The 19,285-nt window shown below is 42.1% G+C and overlaps 2 protein-coding genes across 4 annotated transcripts in view; one reads left to right on the top strand and one right to left on the bottom strand.

Annotated features, from left to right (window-relative positions):
* Window positions 1-19,285, top strand: part of LOC120624155 (phosphatidylcholine:ceramide cholinephosphotransferase 2-like) — a 98,529-nt gene that overhangs the window by 24,932 nt on the left and 54,312 nt on the right. The window lies entirely within an intron of this gene.
* On the bottom strand, window positions 1,199-18,311 carry LOC120624152 (spondin-1). 2 transcript variants are annotated; one of them, XM_039890524.1, is made up of 15 exons: window positions 18,188-18,311; window positions 17,528-17,701; window positions 15,605-15,857; window positions 13,752-13,875; window positions 12,541-12,695; window positions 11,764-11,942; window positions 11,126-11,256; window positions 10,318-10,540; window positions 9,753-9,924; window positions 9,286-9,476; window positions 8,120-8,380; window positions 6,854-7,024; window positions 3,490-3,582; window positions 3,091-3,236; window positions 1,199-1,463 (listed from the first exon to the last, which is right to left on the bottom strand). In XM_039890524.1, exons 2-15 carry the CDS (start codon window positions 17,682-17,684, stop codon window positions 1,389-1,391), a joined length of 2,331 nt encoding a protein of 776 aa, XP_039746458.1. In that variant the 5' UTR covers window positions 17,685-17,701; window positions 18,188-18,311; the 3' UTR covers window positions 1,199-1,388. The 2 variants fall into 2 exon arrangements, with proteins under 2 accessions (XP_039746458.1, XP_039746457.1); XM_039890523.1 differs by having other exon boundaries at window positions 3,091-3,191; window positions 18,188-18,285.

Genomic DNA, 19,285 nt, shown 5'->3' with positions numbered 1-19,285 from the left:
AAAAAAAAATTATTTTCATGTTACTACACAATATAGGATTACATAAAAATACCAGAATGCTCTCGGCCTGTAGTTGTTTACAATAAAACTAACAACTTTTCTTCTACGACTTTTATTAGCTTGATAGTCTGTGAAATATTACAACATCAGTATTGGGGGCGGAGGGAAAGTTGAATGGCCGTAGGTTATCCATGACCCTCATGAACATTAATTATCGGCTAATATATTATATCTCGTATGTGCGGTGACAGCCTATTGATTAGGGCTTCGGCTTCCCTTTCTGGAGAGGCTGAGTTCGATGCCCGGATCGCAGATCGTGAGGAAACCAGCATCACGTCCTCAAAGTGTACCAATCCGCACTGTGCCAGCGTGGGGGACTAAGCTCAACCTTGTCATTCTGTGAGGAGACTCGTGCTCTGTAGCGAGGCCATAATGGGCTGATAATGATGATTACACTCTTAACACAAACCTTACCATAATGGGAAGAAGTTTGTTATGTTTACACTACGCAAAATAAAAGTACAAAGCTCTTGTAAAAATAAATAATACGTTATCAAAAGTTCAAAACAACGAAGTATTATTGTTTAGAAGTGCTACACCTGTGTTACATTAGGTACGCTTAGCAATGTCAATCTTCCGACGAGGAAAAGATGTTTTTATTATAGTTCTATTGTCAGATGAGTGACGGCCTTGTGGGCTTTATAGTCAGCTTTAGGACGCGTATTCACTGACGCTCAACGAACAGAGTTAAGAGACATAAATTTCACATAGGTTATTGTTATTGGTCCAATCTAGCACGCCTCGCGTCCTCCTCGCTCCGGTCCGCCCGTGGAAACGCGCCCTTATTGTCAACATCGTATCGGCTCCGCTGCCAGGCGTCCCTTTGTTCTTGTATTGTTTTGCCGTGACCTTGCGCGTACCGGAAACCAATCCACATTATAAATAAGAATATTGGAATTAGAATTTGCATATTTATTGGAATTAGATCTATTGATCTCTTTTCATAGGTGATCAGCGGAGATTTCAGCGTCTTAAGCTATTCTTCAGCATTTCAAACTTTAACCGGTTGAGATTTCCTAAATCATAATAAGTGCCTATGATAGTTAGGGGAACATAGATTGACACTAATAATGTCAGAAAACTAAGCCCCGCTAGTGGAGCGACGTCGATCAATTTATGTAGAGCAAGTAAAAAATCATTAATATCAAATTATATATTGGTTTTTCTTAAACATGAATATTAAGTAAAAGCCACACCGGTCGGTCGCATCATTAACTTTCACTTAATAGTTAGCTAAAATATGGCACGCCAGTCTGCAGTGAAACTCCGCCATCTCTGGCTTCAGGAGCCCGAGCGGCGCGGGCCACCCGGCGCGGAGTGCTCGCAGGCTAGCACGACCTGGAGCAGCGGCGTCGCCGGCTGAGGCGCTCCGGACACGGCGCGCCCCCCGGGCCCGGCTGGGCCTGCACACAACCACAATAATAGGATTACATTTTGGTGTTGAAACTGGGCAGGAGGGTAGATAATGAACCAAACCGATCTCTAAAAATGATGTATCAATATGCCTGGGTGTCGCGGGTCAAAGCAACTTAAGCTTAATGTTCGTCGTATATCATGGAATTCCGCAAAGTATCATCTGCTACTGTCCAATAAGAAGATAGATTTCATCTTGGGGAAGAACATATGATACTTCATAGCAATAAACCCAGATGGTATCTGCAAAAAATCTATAGGTACACTGACGAAGTTTGGGAAAACAGCTAGTCTTATCTATAGATTATAAAGTAACGTTGCATATCCCTTCTCTGGCCTCAGCCTCTTCACTCGCAGGAGCAGGGGATACCGCTTATCCGATGAGGGTCAGCAGATTCAGCCATAGGTACTAGGTGGCTAGTGCCAATTTCCTTACTCCAGGCAGTTTGAGAGATTTTTTGATTCGGAAATTGAATTTAGGATCTAGTAATCCGGAGATTCTGTAGTCCAAAAGACGCTGACAACTACTAGGACAACCAATCAGTGTAATAGTACAATGTTTGGGCTTTTACTAAACGCTCTTGCACTTATTGTTACGGAACGAAATTCCTTTAAACGAGACCAGCTACCCTAACCCTTTTAAAAAAAATCAACAATAGACCCTCTTAATTTAAACCATTCCTCCTGGACGCTAAAGCTTCTTATGAAAATATTCAAACGGTTTCGACGAAGATAGGTATAGAGTTACAGACGAATTTGACGTCTTTATGGAGTCGCTTTGTTATAGTTTGATCTCAAAACGGTTTCTTTCACTAATTTAGTATCCCCGATACTCTGAAGGGAACTCAAAATAGATTTCATACGGTTTCCGTGCTCAGACACACTCAAGGGCTCAGACGTGCCTGATCATAGTGTAGCGTTAATATACCGACTTGTATCTATGTTCAGCCATAAAACTGTCTGCTTATCAGAAATTTATAATCTCTTGAATTTTTGTTTTCAAATTCGCGAATTATTCGCTAGTAAAACCGCTAAATTATGAATATTTTATTTATTTTGTCATATTACATTTGAAACCGGAACGCTAAAGAAAATAAAAATATTTAAAGATGAGTCACATGTTATATAAAAGGTTTACAGACCTAGCTATTATGTTCGATAAATGATGATGTTCTCACTGACCCAGCATCCAAACTAATTTGTGGCAATTACGCGATTTGGCTATATTAAAATTTAGTTTATTTTGCAAAATTTGAGCACATTAATGTGCTCGAATTTTGCGGCGATAGTCTAGTGGGTGAGGCTTTTGCTTCCATTTCGGAGGGATTTGTATTCCCGGCACGGAATTCCGGAGTTATGTGCGTTTTTACTTTAATAAATAAAATAGTTAGCACATGCTTCAATGGTGTTGGAAAACATCGTGAGGAAACCTGCACGCCTAAGAGTTTTCACACAATGTTATCAAGAGCCTTTGAAGTCTGCGAATTTTGATGATGATGACGTATTAAGAAAGTGATTTAGGCATTTTCTTACTTAAAAGTACCTACATGATGTTAAAAATAAACGATGTCTGTTTTTGGGTGCCAAATATGAATTGAAGCGTGGCGTCACACTCACCAGCACGGCCCTGCTGCGCTCCTGGTAGCCGATGCCGCACGTGACGCTGCAGGGGCTCCACTCGCCCCAGCCGCTGAGCCGGCAGTCGCTGGCCGCGGCGCCTGCCGGCAAACCTGGCTCGTTTGGTGGATGCCTCCAAAAGGTCGCTATGTAGCGATAGAGCCGCCAAATTGTACCAAAAGATAATTTTATGTTGAAAGAAGCTCCGCAACATAGACTCAATATATATCTGTATAAGCTCTCTACATCACCGGCATAGAAATCCTTTGGGTGAGCTCGAGGCCAGCAGTCAGAGGTGCTGACAAGCTAGGAGGGTTCCAAACGCGTTCGCCAGGTTTTTTCGCAATCACAATCTCACAGTTAATTAATATTTAGCTCAGAATAGTAGTAAGCACTCACCATTGCTAGCGGGCGGGGCGGGCTCGATGGAGCTGACGCTGAGGCCGGGGAAGTTGGTGCTGACGGTCGGCCCCTGCGCCGCCGGCGCGCCTCCTGCGACACAAACCACTTCGTAGTCCTCAACTGACTCCGAGACCTTAACCTTGCTGACTGCGCGATGAAAAGCTATGACATCACCGTAGGTCGAGTGATCTACATATTATTACAATTAGATGATTCAGAAACAGAGCGAAGTATGTGACTGTGTGGACAGATCGAGGTCTTTATGCGCAGTTTTGCTAAAAGATAATATATTACATTGACTTGTAGCTAACCTAAAATCCATACTAGTATTATAAATGCGAAAATGTGATCGTTTGTTTGCCTTCCTTCACAACCTAATTAAGCAACCAATTGACTCGATTTGTGCTTTAGAGTTAGTTGAAAAGACGAAGAGTTACGTAAGACTACTTTTTATCCCCGGAAAACAAACTGTTCCCAGGAGATTTGTAAAAAACCGTAATCAACACGGACGAAGAATGTGGGCAACAGCTAGTATAACCTGAATTAGTTAGTGTTTTAAAGTCATGACCGCATGGATTGATGCCGAAAGGACATCTTTGTGCAAAAGTGAGTAAATTGCTCTAGCCGGAGCCCGCCTGTACACGAGCTCTCATAATAATTGGTACATAATTTGTTGACTGGTCCACTTTAACGGAACTGTCCAAAGATCTTCTTATTATTGATTAGCTTTTGCCCGCGGCTTCGCTCACGTTAAGTTAAATTTTTGATTTGGTAAATTTAACTAGCAATGTTTAAAAAAATGTCTTGCCGCTAAAAGAAAAATATGAACGTAAATTATTTAAAAAATCAGACTTTCATATAAATTTTCATTTGAACTATGTTATGAGACTTCAGCAATCCTCAATCAGTTGGCAGCGCACCGGCCCCGCTGCGGCGAGAAATAACATCGCCATCAGAACTATGCTAAGCGGCCCCATGCTTTGTTTATTTATAACCAATCCCCATACCTCCAGCATTCCGAGTGCCGACCATTGCATCGCACACGTTCTACAAATACAGGTATGTTTGTTATAAAGGGCAAACATTCTTAACTTTCATTTGCTGAGCTGGGTTATTTCTTATCGTCTTATCCGACAGACAACAGCTTTGCAAGTTTTTTGTGGGTATACTCACCACAATCGTTTGACGAGGTCATGTTCGACCTACTTATACTATCTTCTAACTCTGCGCTATCCGGATTCCGGTGCAGGGATTTATCCCAGCACCTCGAGACCCCATCGATGAAAACGGAAGACGGTAGTTAGAGGGTAACTTAAGATTCGTTACCTTTAGAGCTCGTTGACAACTCTGGGTCTGCTTAACCACTGCATTAGTTAAAATTCATGAAATTGTAGTGATGCGACTAGTTATAGCTACCTTCCGATTCAATACAAGGTCAAAGCTGCATTTAAGTAACCTTTTGAATGAAACCCAAAAACTTTTCTAGATTTTTAAATGGATCACCAAATACCCTTGGAATTCTCTCAACTCAGTTACTAGCAGGTAAACTAAGCTCGGCTGCCTACGCCGTCAGGAAAATTAGACAGATTACTACGTCAGTAATCTGTCTAATTTTCCTGCAAGACTCGTTTACTTTGCGTACTTTTATAGTGTGATGTCTTACGGGATCTTATTATGGGGTAAATCTGCTGATATAGAAACTATATTCATATTGCAGAAAAGAGCTGTACGGTCAATATATAAACTTAAATCACGTGAATCCCTCCGTGAAAAATTTAAAGAAATAGGTATCCTTACGGTAGCCTCACAATACATTTATAACAATATAGTATTTGTAAGACAACATATTAGTCTTTATAAACAAAAAGTGGATATAAACAGTCGACTTACAAGAAATGGTCATAAATTAGTGACATCTGCATATCGTCTGCGAAAGGTGCAGAAGTCATTTGTGGGATTGAGTATACGCTTTTATAATATAATTCCTAAGGTAATTTGGGACCTACCAATGCATAGGTTTAAAGAATGTGGTAAAACACATTTATTACAGCGAGGTTATTATACAATTGATAAATTTCTTAATGACAAGGTTGCTTGGAATCCGGCTCCGCTTTCATCTCTAACAAGATAGAAAAATGTATTTTAAAATGTAAAATGTAAATTGTTGATATTGGAAAAGAGCAAAAGCTGAGTTTCTTGCCGGCTTCTTCTCGGTAGAATCTGCCTTCCGAACCGGTGGTAGATTCAGTACACACAGACAGACTTGACGTTTCAAAAGTGCTTATATTAGGCCTACTTGAAATAAATGAATTTTGAGTTTTCAATAGGTACTGACAAAATACCAGCGTTGTGGGTACATTAGTATCAGGAATATTAATCTGAGTCAGAACCTTTTTATTGGCACTAAGTACACATCATACACTTTTATGCTATAAATAATTAAGTACTTTTAAAATTTTAAGTAACTCCGTATGTATCTGTTTGTGTTGTTCTGGTAAATAAACCAATTCTATTCTATTCTATTTCTACCCTTTAGAGAGAATTTCTCTATCCTCATGAAGGTGAATTTATTAGGTTTCGTCGCTACTCTACGTTGCTTTCATGCCATAAGGATGATTAGCTTAGTAGCTACGTGTCATGCGAAGTGGCACTGAATAGCCCTGTCGAGGTGGAGCCCTACGCGTCATTAATGAGGCTGTCCGAAATGTGGCAGTCGCCCTCGAGCCCCCATTATAACTCCTACTATGTAACCTACCTACCAAAATAGGAAACCCTGATTTTTGCGAGCCACGAACTAGTGCGCGTTTCCCTATCACCATCTTCTTATTATTATTTGCTTTAATACTTTTAATTATTTTCCTGTCTTTATTAGAGTGTGAAGTGACGCTTATTTGATGTAATTTGTATAAGTACATGACCGAAAAAAAACTAAGGTAATCAAAACACAAGGTAAAAGTTAATCTCATAGTAACTACATATCGCTCTCCTATAATAGTTTTGATTTGATTAAAAGTACAATTTTTTTTCTTAAATTATCCTGGACCCCCCAAACTAGGATATCCCGTGTCTTGGGGGTATACATAATGAAAAATGTGTGTGTGTTTGTGTGTGTGTGTGTGTGCGTTTGAATGTGTAATTTTTAGCAAACTGCAATTTAAATTTTAAATCCATTGACTGTTGACAACAACTTGAAATTGATATAAACTTTTAATTTTCGACCTGCATGTTGTTGACTAACGATACGCAAGTTAAATTAAAATCCCCTCCACGTGTACAGAGCAGTTAAAGCATTTTCTATTGATATTTGAATCGGAACACTAAATGGCGCTATAGCAGAGCAGAGCTGAACGGGATCAGATACCTAGTATGACGCTGCAGGTGCTGAGACAGTCGTCCTGCGAGATGAAGTTGTTGCGGTTGCCGCGGCAGCCGCCGTAGTCGAAGGGCACGCACATGCCCTTGGCGGCCGCGAACGCCCAGCGCCGGTACAGCCCGCGGCACGGCCCTTGCTCAGGGGCCTCCATGCAAATACCTGAATCACACAAATCGGGTTCAAATCAATGAGCAGACATTTAAAAGCGGTAGCAGGTAGCGTAGGGATATCATATTTTAGATTGCGTATGCATTTTCGATCTGGCGAGAAAAGGTGCTAAGAAACGAGGCGATCGTAGTCCTTTATTTTCCTCGTTAAACATCCTCGCACATCTCTGTACCAAAGCTATAAAACATAATTGTATAGTAATTAGTAACAGTCTCGAATCCCCGAGTTGGGAATACTGCCAACATGAAAACCCCAGAAAAAGTAATATCGTATCCAACATTTTTAAGTTTGCCAATCAGGCTATAAAACCAATGTCAAAACTATGATCGCTTTTTGGATAGATGAATGTAATGAGGTGAAATTAACAACTTTAAAACTAAATTGAATCTTCTGGATGCCCGTGATACTTTTAACTAAACCAAGTTTTTTTCTCAAGGTCATAGTAAACATAATTATTATAATTGAAGTATAGCGAGAGCAACAGAATACCTTGAGCGGCGGTCGACATTTAAGGAAACAATGATTTTTATCGTTTGTCGGCAACCTTGTGCAAATGAGCCGAAACGGCTCGAAACAACGCCATTGGAACAATACAATAACATCTTGTAGTTTTGCGCCTTGCGGCATGATTTTAAGTAGGTATCAAGTACTTACTTACCAAAACAAGAAAGTTTCAAAAATACAATAATAATACTAGGTAGCTACTATGTAGTTAGGTACCTACTTTGAAAATGCATGTTTTTATGACTGGGTCACTTAACAATCAATGATTGTGATATAACTCAACCTCTCGGTTCTCGGTGAGTACATAAAGTGTGATATGCTTTTTACGTTTTTAGTTTGAATTACTTGTTTCCGTTTCTAAATCGTAGATTTGTTTAAAAGTAGATCAGAAATTTATCTAAAAAATTTAATCAACATAATATTACGTCGTTGTTTTCTTGCGTTTGTTGGGCACTCGCATGATCGTCATTACCTTACTCGTGCAGAAATTTTGACTACGTTAGCGAAAAGCAGAAGAAACTGTACGCAGGGACGGTGAGATTTATAATGAGTCCAATCTGTGTGCTCGGTGTGTTCACTCACGTTTGGCGGTGGGCACGTCGACGGCGCAGTCGGCCCGCTCCTGGCACGCGCGCTGCTGCATGAGCTCGACGCGCGCGGAGCACGGCGCCTGCTGCGCGCCCGGCACCAGCAGCAGGCGCGTGCGGAACCGCACGCCGCGCCCGCACGACGCCGAGCACGGCGACCACGCCGCCCAGTCCGACGTGGGGCACGTCGGGTCCGACACGTCCGCCAGCGCCTCCTCCTCCGAGCACGGAGGCTGCATGCATTTGCGGTTCTCCTCTGCCGGTGCGCGCTCAAAATTAATCCGTGGAGGAGACATTTTTCTCCCCGGGGAATAGGACTAAATTGTATGTCCTCCTAGTGCGTCCTCCGCAAGTGTTAACACGTAAACTGTATCCCTTGTCAGGGGATATAAATCCAGGATTGGATCCAAATATTTCTTTATTCAAATAGGCACATAGATGGCACGTTTGATACGGACATTACATGTTAAATATAACGTAGAAGTGAGTTGATGGCGATAACTAAATTCGTCAACTTAAAACTAAAGCTACGAGGGTTCCAAACGCGCCCTGGTCTAAGAAGAAGCCCGCAACAAACTTAGCCGATGGTTATTTTGTAATTATCACCATCTCACATTGTCATTTAAAACTACTGAAGAAATAACCTGGTTAGAGCAATAATTTACATCCAAGCATTTTTATCGTTGACGTAGTCCTTAATAGGACTTTTCTATAAGCTTACGTTTAATACGAACTTTGAAGTTTTCTAGACACATCTCCAAGATGTCAACAGGTAGTTTAATGTAAAATTATATACAATTTCCTTTAAATGAATTTCTTATTTTTAGTAGTCTAGTATATTGCACTGCAAGTTTATTTTTGTTCATAATGTTCAAACTATTGCGGTCACATTTTCTCTTAAATTTAGATATATTTTTGTGAACATACATTAAATCACCAAATATGTATTAGCTTGCGGAAACATGCCTCGGAATATAAGAAGCAAGTTGTACGCCGGGAATATTAATTAGTTTCTAATATTCTCCAAAGTAATACAGATTGCATCATCATTACGCAGCTACGGAACATAAAGATGCTTGCCGGGTCGAAAAAAGGCCTTGAAAATTAAATGAAAACGTAGCGAGAAGCATCCCTTAAAAAGGCGAGGTTGCGACTACATACCGATGTGCACCAGCGGGCACTTCTTGAGCCCCATCTGGTTGAGGAAGTGTCTGCGGCGCGTGTTCATGCCGATGCCACACGTGACGGAGCACTCGCTCCACGCGCCCCACTCCGACGTCTGGCACACGCCCGCCACGTCCTCGACGGGCGCCACGTCGTAGTCCGGCTCCGCCTCGTTGGCGCTGTCTGCCCTGCGACGAGCAACCCAACCTTAAGACAAGGCCAAACGGCCACGTCCTACCTGCGCCCTTCGCGTAGAATCACAAGTCCAGCGAAAGTTCTGCGAATCGGGGCACGTGAGGCTCAAACTTAAGCCCTACCAACTGTTCTTCTTTTGTGTGCCTCAGCGTTAACTTTTAGGCAAACAAAAGTCGTATGGCCGTTAGTGTCGGTGTATCATAATATACATATAGTGTCAGTCTATATAACGGGGCGGTATGCCCAAGGCACGAAACACTCGGACTCACTCGCACTCGGGCACGGCGGCGACGCACATCTCCTTGGACACGAGCTGGCGCTCGCAGGAGAACATCTGCGCCTTCTCCGGCATGCGGTAGGCGCGCGTGCGCATGCGCAGCCCCTTGCCGCACGTCACCGAGCACGCGGAGAACGCGCCCCACTCGCCCACCGCGCACTCCGCTGCCGACCACACGAGCACTGAGCATCGGCCCCTTGTACCGACGCCAGCAAGATAAGGTGTTACGACACAACTAAACATCTTCAAACTAAATATGTTCAGAATAGAAAAACAACTAGGACACGATATCGTTATTATTCGATATTATAAAACATGTATTGAATGTGGTGACGAAAACTCAGAATACGGTTGTCACCACTTTCCATCTTCCCGCAACATACAGTTCAACAGAGAGCGGGCAGCAGCCTAACGTGGTGATCATAGGCAAACTGTAGCATCGGAAGCGGCCTTCAGTCAAGCAGGCTATTGATGAAGCATGTTCTGGATAAGTTCCCTTTGGTCACAATGAATATAACCCGCGCTGACTCTGATGTGGAATGCCATCGCGGACTCACGCCTGCCGGAGGAGTCCGCGTTGTCCACCTCCTCCGCCACCTGGCTCAGCAGCACCTCCTCGTCGCAGGAGCGCGAGATGAGCTTCTCCCGCGTGAGGTAGAGGCGCGCCATGGGTTGCATCTCCTGCTGCGCGGGGTCGTAGAAGGGGGCGCGCGGGTCCTCCGGGTACATGGTGGTGATGCGGTACATCTTCTCGCGAGGCTTCGATTCGGCGTTCGGCGACTGTGAAAATAAAATTAATGAATGAGAATGTTCAAATGACGAGATCAATTATCTTTTTCTTATATAATTTGATTGGTAATAATTGACGGGCCAGAATGAGCGGAGGAAAACTGTCGCCTATGAACAGAGCGACACTACGGAGGGCATGCAATCAACACGTCTTGCAACTCGCCCACCGCGTCCATGACCTGAGGTGTAGATATCAAGCCTCGTGTGCCTGCTATAACACCGGCGTCCGGCAACCGCGCCCTTCAGCCCAGATCACAGCATTTCAACGATGCTGCTTGGAGACGGAAATAAGAGGAACTGTAACAAAAAGCTCTGCTACTACTCTACCTACCTCTACCTCTTTCTTACGTTGGAATCAGCATTACAGATCAAAGAATTGAAGAACAGAATTGGAGTATCACCAAAGTTGACCTAGTTTACCCTGAAATTTTAAGTTCTGCAGTCTCGAAAAAAATATGTAGCAACACTTGAGCTCGGTTGCCATAGATTGGTATTTCCTTACATAACTATGGGTTAGGTTCCTTACATAACCACGAAAGAGAATGCAGGTTTCCAAAAAGTTTCTTGAGTGCTTACCATGTATGAGATGCCGTCATCAGTGCCGGCATCGTAGGGGAAGAGGTCGATGACCTTGCTCTCGGCCCACGTGCAGTTCTTGTTGCAGAGGTTGAGGCCGCTCACACCCACCACCCAGTCGGGAGACGGTCCTATGAATTGGGTATATTGCGATTGCGAACATAATCAAATTCGACATTTAAGTATTGATGTATCGACTGACCTTAACTGTTTTAAAAATGTTTTAATCCGGAATACTTAATCATAATTCAAGATGAAGTTATGCACACAGACAGTTTGCTTTAAATACGTATTACTCTTAATCATGGGATTTTAGTCACACAAGTGAAGAAAAAACAAATCCATGCAGACACTGTTCTGTCTTCTTCTCCTTTCATGTAGATTATTTGCTTCAGGATAAAATCAATGGCGACGAGTGTTATGGAGGAGTGTACTGCTATCCATGTTCAGTAGCCTTAGTACTAGATTTGCTTGCTCGCAGTCGAGGAGTCGCTTCCAAAATGGGCCTAACATTACTCGTTTTAAAGTCGCAAATCATGCGCTTCTGACTTATTTTACAAACTAGCTGAAGACGTGTAGGCAAACTTGAGATTTAGCACTGCAAAGTAAATTCCATTGAACTTGGATGCAGTACGCACCGAACATGGAGGCGAGGGACAGCAGATGCCGCTTGCGGTCGGCGACGAAGGCGGCGCTGGTGTTCTGGTTGAGGCGCGGGTGCCACAGGCCGCCCGCCTTCAGCACGGAGCGCAGCGCCGGCCCGCGCTGGCGCAACTCGCGCTCCAACAGCCCCACCGAGCCCCACTCGGCCAGCGACCTGCCAGCACGTATTTAAGGTTTAAGGAGACTCGGCCGATAGAAAACAGATTCGATACTAAAACCACAAATAAACAAGACGATCTTGAATGCTTTTAACACAGTATGAACTCAAGATTAATTCATCTAAATCTCAGGCTATTATTATTGGCAGCCTTGGTATGTGTTCAAAGGTCGATTGGGAGAATCTACCTCTTATTGGTTTAATGGTGTCAGAATTGATAAAGACTTATCGTGGTCCGTGCAAGTCAGGGATTTGAGTGGTTCAGGACTTATGTGACTTTCAGATCGTTGTGTCAACTGCGATTCATTCTTCCGATCCCGACTAAAGTTATTCTAGAACATTCCAGCTAAATCCAGACGTTTTTTCAGGTGGCACGGGTGTATCGGATTTATTGCATCTCACTTCAAGGGTGACACGTAAATCGAAACATTGGGCCTTGAAGCTTTCAGCATGTTTGCGTTCCTTCTCCTATACATTCCTCACAGCATGAGAAATATTGCATTGTCGACGAGGAACTTAGTCAGACGAAATAATAAACTAAATGAAGTTAATAATATTTAAATAAAATTAAATTTCATCAATTTTATTTACAAACCTAAAACCGTCAGTAGCGATTTCCCCTTCGCCCCAGAATTTGAATGTTTTGGGGTGTGTAGCGCCGATCACATCGGAGAAATGCGTGAGCCACAGCGCCTGGACGGGGAAGTTCTTAGGGTGCGTTTGTGGCGACCACAGCCCTTCGAACACCATCTGCAATATGTTTTACACAATAATGTAATCCTCATGCGGAGGAAAATACAAATCATTAGGTGTAAGTATCTATCACGAGTCACAATAAATGTGTTTTCAATGTGGTCAAAACATATTATACTATTTTCTCTTAAACAAGCAAGCTTTGCATATGATCATCATCATATCAAGCCATTACCGGCACACTACAGGGCACGGCTCTCCTCCCACAATGAGAATGGGTTAGGGCCGCGGTCCACACGCTGGCTCAGTGCAAATTGATGGACTACACATACCTTTGAGAACATTATGGATAACTCTCAGGCATGCAGGTTTTCTTACGATGTTTTCCTTTACCGGTGAAGCAAGTGACACTAAACTGTGAGATGGTGATAACAAAAAAAAAAACACCCGGCTAAGTTTGTTGTGGGCTTCTTCTTAGACCAGGACGCGTTTGGAACCCTAGTAGCTTTAGTTTTAAGTTTACGAATGTGGTTATCGCCATAATCTCACTACCGTGTGATTCTTATGTACGCATCAAAAGTGCCACCTGTGGGCCTACTTGAATAAAGATATTTTTGACTTTGACTTTGACTGCTTAAAACGCCTAGTGGTTAGAGCACCAGCCCCCCTTTCGGATAAACCAAGTTTGATGTCGGGGGCACGCATCTCAGACGCTTCCGAGTCGTGTGCTTTTTAATTTAAAAACACTTATGCCCGTTTTCACAAACTACGGACGAGGCAATAAGAGGCCTAAGAAGTAAAGCCTATTAAATGAAGCTTCCTAGGTTTCTAATCAATTAAAATTTCGTTCGGCAACGCATAAAAACAACCTTACTCTTATGTGATGTCAACGCCTAGCGTATTCAGACAGCATATAAACATGAGTTCGAGAAACATTTTTTCTTCTAGAAATAACCTAAATCACTAGGCATCCGATTGAAGGCGCATTGATATTATTGATTTAAACGGCGAAGAAAAACATCGTGAAGAAATGTGCAAGCTCGAGAGTTCTCCACAGCGTTGTCAAAGGTGTGTGGCTACCAGTCCTACGTCGGCGGGACGGCGGGGCCTCACCCGGTACTTGGCGTCGTCGCACGCGCAGCAGTCGGGCGCGCTGGCCGCGGCGTCCTCGCACAGCCGCTTGCTGAGCTGGCCGTCCTGCGCGAACCAGCTGCTCTCGTTCTCGTACACCATGGCCCTGCCGGCACAAGCGATACCGCGGGGTCCCTCTTACCGACATCATATGATGATAATTCACTTTTGTCTCGTCTGTACCAACGTTCCCGCCTACGAGTTTCGCGTTACCATAAATTGATAAAGTAACAAATATAAAGCAATCATCATTATCATCATCACATCAACCGATAGACGTCCACTGCTGGACATAGGTCTTGTAGGGAGTTCCAAGTTCCACGATTCTGAGCCGCTTGGATCCAACGGCTACCTGCGACGCGCTTAATGTCGTCTGTCCACCTCGTTGGGGGTCGACCAACGCTGCGCTTACCAGTACTGGGCTGCCATTCCAGCACCTTGGGACCCCAACGTCCATACTTTCTCAGAACTATGTGCCCGGCCCATTGCCACTTAAGCTTCGCGACTCGTTGAGCTATATCGGTAACTTTGGTTCTTCTACGAATCTCCACATTTCTGATTCGATCGCGTAGAGATACTCCGAGCATAGCTCTCTCCATCGCCCGCTGAGTGACTCTAAGCCTTCTTATGAGGCCCACAGTTAACGACCATGTTTCAGAGCCATAGGTCATCACTGGCAACACGCATTGTTCGAAGATTTTCGTGAAATTAATAGTGGATTCCTAACGATTTGAACACGTCAACAAATAATTAGGAAGTACATAGTAAATACGTTTGCATTAGTTCGAGAGATTTTGTTGAAGAATTAATCTAGGCTACATTATATAACAATATGGCCCACAAAGTTCATGAACTTTGTACAGTGTGCTGATATAATACGTTATATCTATTACTGCTACGCACGAAGAAAACGGAAAGTACGCACGCATATACGCACGTTAGAAAATATACTTTCTGAACACTAGTTATGTGTTCAGAAAGTATATGCGTTGCCGGCACAAGCGATACCGCGGGGTCCCTCTTACCGACATCATATGATGATAATTCACTTTTGTCTCGTCTGTACCAACGTTCCCGCCTACGAGCTTCGCGTTACCATAAAATGATAAACTAACAAATATAAAGCAATAGCATCTTAGTATTTTAAGTGGATTCCTAACAATTTGAACACGTCAACAAATAATTAGGAAGTACATAGTAAATAGTACGATTTCAAAAAACGTTTGCATTAGTTCGAGAGACTTTGTTGAAGAATTAAACTGGGCTACATAATATAACAATATGGCCCACAAAGTTCATGAACTTTGTACAGTGTGCTGATATAATACGTTATATCTATTACTGCTACGCACGAAGAAAACGGAAAGTACGCACGCAATAACTAGTGTTCAGAAAGTATATTTTCTTAGTCATAATTAATTGCAATAATGTAAAACCAATCTGCAAATAAGCGATTTGAATTTGCAATTTTTATGAGGAAATGAAGTTCTTAAACCATTTGATCGGTTTCGCCTCGAGTAACTAAAACTCACATCTTTCCAAGGCAGTGGCGTGCACTTTATATATGCACAAAAGCACTGCATACCCAAATTATCTTATATAACTCTTATTGGAGGGGAATTTTTTCCATTTTATGCCATGTACCTGCTTTAGGCATACCCTGGTCACAAACCCTATGCACGCCACTGTTCCAAGGACCCACTCTTACCAACTCTACTTTCTTCTTACTTTAGAAAAGCGCGACTCATGTTCGGAACGGATCTTAATTTTAAGTAACCAATATTAAGAATACTGGTATATATTCCACACGGATGGACAAAGTGAGAACTACGTACTTGAATAACACACAACCAGAGCCTTCTGGAGGTGCTTTCCACATAACTTGCACTTCAGTCTTCGGCAGGTCATCGGACTCTATCACAGAGTTGGTGCACTCCTCGTCAAACTTGGTAAGGGTGTCGGCGAAGAGCTGGAACTGGCCCTGCTTGCGAGGGCTCCTAGGTGAAGACGGGTCCAAGGGGTCCAGCAGGAGTTGGAACTTTGTGAACTGCTGCACGACGGAGTGTGTCCGAGAGCCGACGAGGGTCACTGCGGGATGCAAATGCAAATACATTATATCGCTATCTTCAGCGTGTTCAAAACATTTGAGAAGATCGAGATCGATTGTACGAACTCCCTAGCGCAACGGTGAGCGCTTTGAATTTAACTACGAGGTCCTGGGTTCGAATCCCGGCTGGGGCAGTTCATTAACTTAAACACAAACCCTGATTAGTTGATGCTGCTGACATTTCTAGCTTTCTACTTAACAAGTTATATTCAAGTTGGTACCTACAATACAAAATCTTGGACGGACGGACGCACATCATATATCATAAGCAGATGCAGTGTTTTTTTAATGCGCAGATCGGAATAATCTAATAATGGCAGGGCACACCGCGGCCGGCGCGGCAGTGCAATGTAAAATACGCAACAAGATATATAACAGGATAAGAGATACTTGATTCCAGATTTTTACTCGGCAAATCCCCTTTAATGCATTGAGGTCGATTTCTATGCATAAGAAAATGTATCTTGTTACCTCTAGTAACATAAACGTATGAATTTTACATTGTAAATGCTCGCACTGCCGTCGCCGGTGTGTGCTAGTTTTCTTATTAACACAAATCGCGGGTATCGACCGCAGAATATGTAGCTATAAAATAATTCGCGTTTTAATAACAATTTACATATGGGTTCGTTATCTGCTGTTTACGGCGAAGTCATCGGCGTACAGCTCGGAGCACGCGGTAAATACTCGTAGTTACTGATACTGACGCTAATGTGTTCTTCAAATGAATTCTCGCTAACGGCTACACTGTTAGCTGGTAAACTCCACTTGCCTCACCTTTTTAATATTTCGGTACCTATATATTGTTGGCAATAGTTCAAAACTTTTATTTCCATATTCTTTACAATTTTATTTTAATTATCACTCTTCGCTTGGAACTTAACACTTCTAAAATTATATCCATTCCGAGTACGTTGAGCGTTCGCGCCTGAATCCGTGATTGGCGCCATCTTTTCTTTTTTATATTGTTTTTTTTTTCTCGGTATTCAGACCAAAGAGTTAAAAAACTTAATTAATTATTGTTGTAACTATTTAAATAATCTTTATTAAATAATTATTGTCTAAATTATAATTGTTGCATTAAAATAACCAACCGTAAATAAAAAATCAAATGCCATCCTTTATATAATACTTAAATCGTAATTTCATATACTTAAACAAGATCATACACACACACAATAATCAAAACACGTAAAATAACGCTAACAATATTTATTATATTAATAAAAAATATGCCTATACCTTTATCTCTTATAGATCTTCATTTTGCAGTAGATAAAGTTTTAATTATGTCCCAGGTTCAAATTTCAGGTGAAAGAATTAGGAATTAATATCTATTTCTTAATAATTAGTTTTTGTGGAAGCGGCTGGGTAATCAAAGGTGAGTAGAGTTTTTTAAATTACAATGCATCATCATCTAGTTCCAGGGGGCATTCTAAAGTTAGCTTATCCTTCAATATAAAACTGTTAGCTTACGGAGCTCGTCTTTTAAAAATTCCTAATCACTTGGAATCAGCATGTATATCGCAGGGGAAATTGTTGGATATGACCAGCGACCATTCTGCCACAGCGAGCAGCGAGCAGCGAGGTGCGTCTTGGTCTATGTTTCTCTTTTCTTTGAGAGCAGGTTTCATCCCGCTAGGCTACTCACCAACATATCGCTGGTTGGGCACGTATCGCTCCACCTCCCCGTTGACCAGGATGCGATAGAAGTTGTCCCCGGGGGACTTGGGGCGCGCGTCTTCGCTCGGGATCAGCTCGCAGCCCAGCGCCGATGCCACCACGGTCAACCAAAACGCCCACAACATCTCTGCGCTCTTGTTCGCTGCAAATCAGATTAATTGACTGAAAAGTTATAAAATTATTCACAAAGAGCTTGAGAGAATACCAGCATTGTTGGTACATGTAGTAATCGCAACGTTCGGCTGAGTCAGAACTTTTTTATTGGCACGATACGATACATCATAGACTTAAGACTATTAATAATTACGTATAAAATTTAAAGCTACTACCATATGAAAAAAAAATTGAGGTGATATTGAAAATAAACATATTCTATTCTAATGTAAATACGAGTCTCAAAATTTCTGTATAAAATTGGTCATTCTTAAAAAAAATCCATTAGGCATTGAGATGTCGAGCTTGCGAAATCATTTTGTTTCTATATACTTGCTTATAGCAGCTTTCTTTGCTGCAAAAGCAAGGAAAGGACAGACCCGAAAACCGTGAATATTTTTCATTATTTTAGATTCTAAATATCTCTGTTTTACAATGCATAAAGTAGATTTTTTTAGAATATTATAATGCTTACCAGCAACACTTGTGAGTGAGCGAAGCGCGTCGCGGCGGGTGGCGATTGGCGTCAGGCGTGAGATAGGCGCGCGGCTGATAAGGGGGCAGGGGTCAGCCGGCGACTGATTGAGGCCGCGGCTGAACTATCCAGAAGATGTCAGTAGCTATCGAAGGTTTCGTTATTCGTATTATGTACCCCGGTGTCTTCTGCGGAAGCGGCGACTGTTGATGTAGGTATCCGCATATAAAACATGTTTTTAATGTGAACTATCAGTTAGCGTGCCTTCGCAGTAAAATTTACCGTATCGTGTCACGGAAAATAGCATGGGATTTTTCACTTTAAAATTACTCATTGTAAAGTTAACAATAATAAGGATGCTCAGGTGTCGATGCGAAACGTGCGTAGAGGGTAGATCTGTTTGGTGTGGAGTATAAAGATTGAAGAAATTATAAATTACACTACCTATACAAATCCTTCTTTTCGCAGAGTATAGCAACTCTATAAAAACTCGGCAAAATTTGCTGTTTTAAGCGATTAAGAATCATAAAATGGCGTTTGATTAGTGTTTTCAGTCATAGGTATATATATATTTGGTATTCCCTGCAAAAGATGGATTGTTTTTATGTTATCATGGATATTTTAATATTCTTCATTTAATTACTTATTATATTTAACTGGTTAGGTGTTGAAAGCAGACATCATTCTGTCTAAAGTAGCTAGGTAGGTACCCGTAAAGTAAGCTAACGCCAACCCAAAATTTTGATACGGCGATAGTTACTGGCGGGCGAGATGAGGGGCAGGTGATGCAATGCACCACATTTATTTTAATTCCTACTTATGTACCTACTAAAGTAAACCCAACCAATGTCTAGCTCACAACTTCTCCATTCTCTACGTCTCTGCTATCGTAATCTCGCGTTCATAATTAAGTTTCAGTCTTTAAGTTCACATAAAACTAACTACATGTTACCTACATGAAACAACACAGACGCAGTGACTAGACGAGAAAAACAGCCTACATAATTGCATGTTGTACATGAATGATGACAGTAGCACGTCTATTTAAACATAATTTTGTACCACTTAAACTTCGTAAATCTATATAGATCTAGCATA

The sequence above is a fragment of the Pararge aegeria genome, chromosome 5 (assembly GCF_905163445.1).
Source record: "Pararge aegeria chromosome 5, ilParAegt1.1, whole genome shotgun sequence".
NCBI classification, from domain to species: Eukaryota; Metazoa; Arthropoda; class Insecta; order Lepidoptera; family Nymphalidae; genus Pararge; species Pararge aegeria.
The sequence above is the reverse complement of the archived record's forward strand: the minus strand, read 5'-3'. Positions and strand labels throughout refer to the sequence as shown.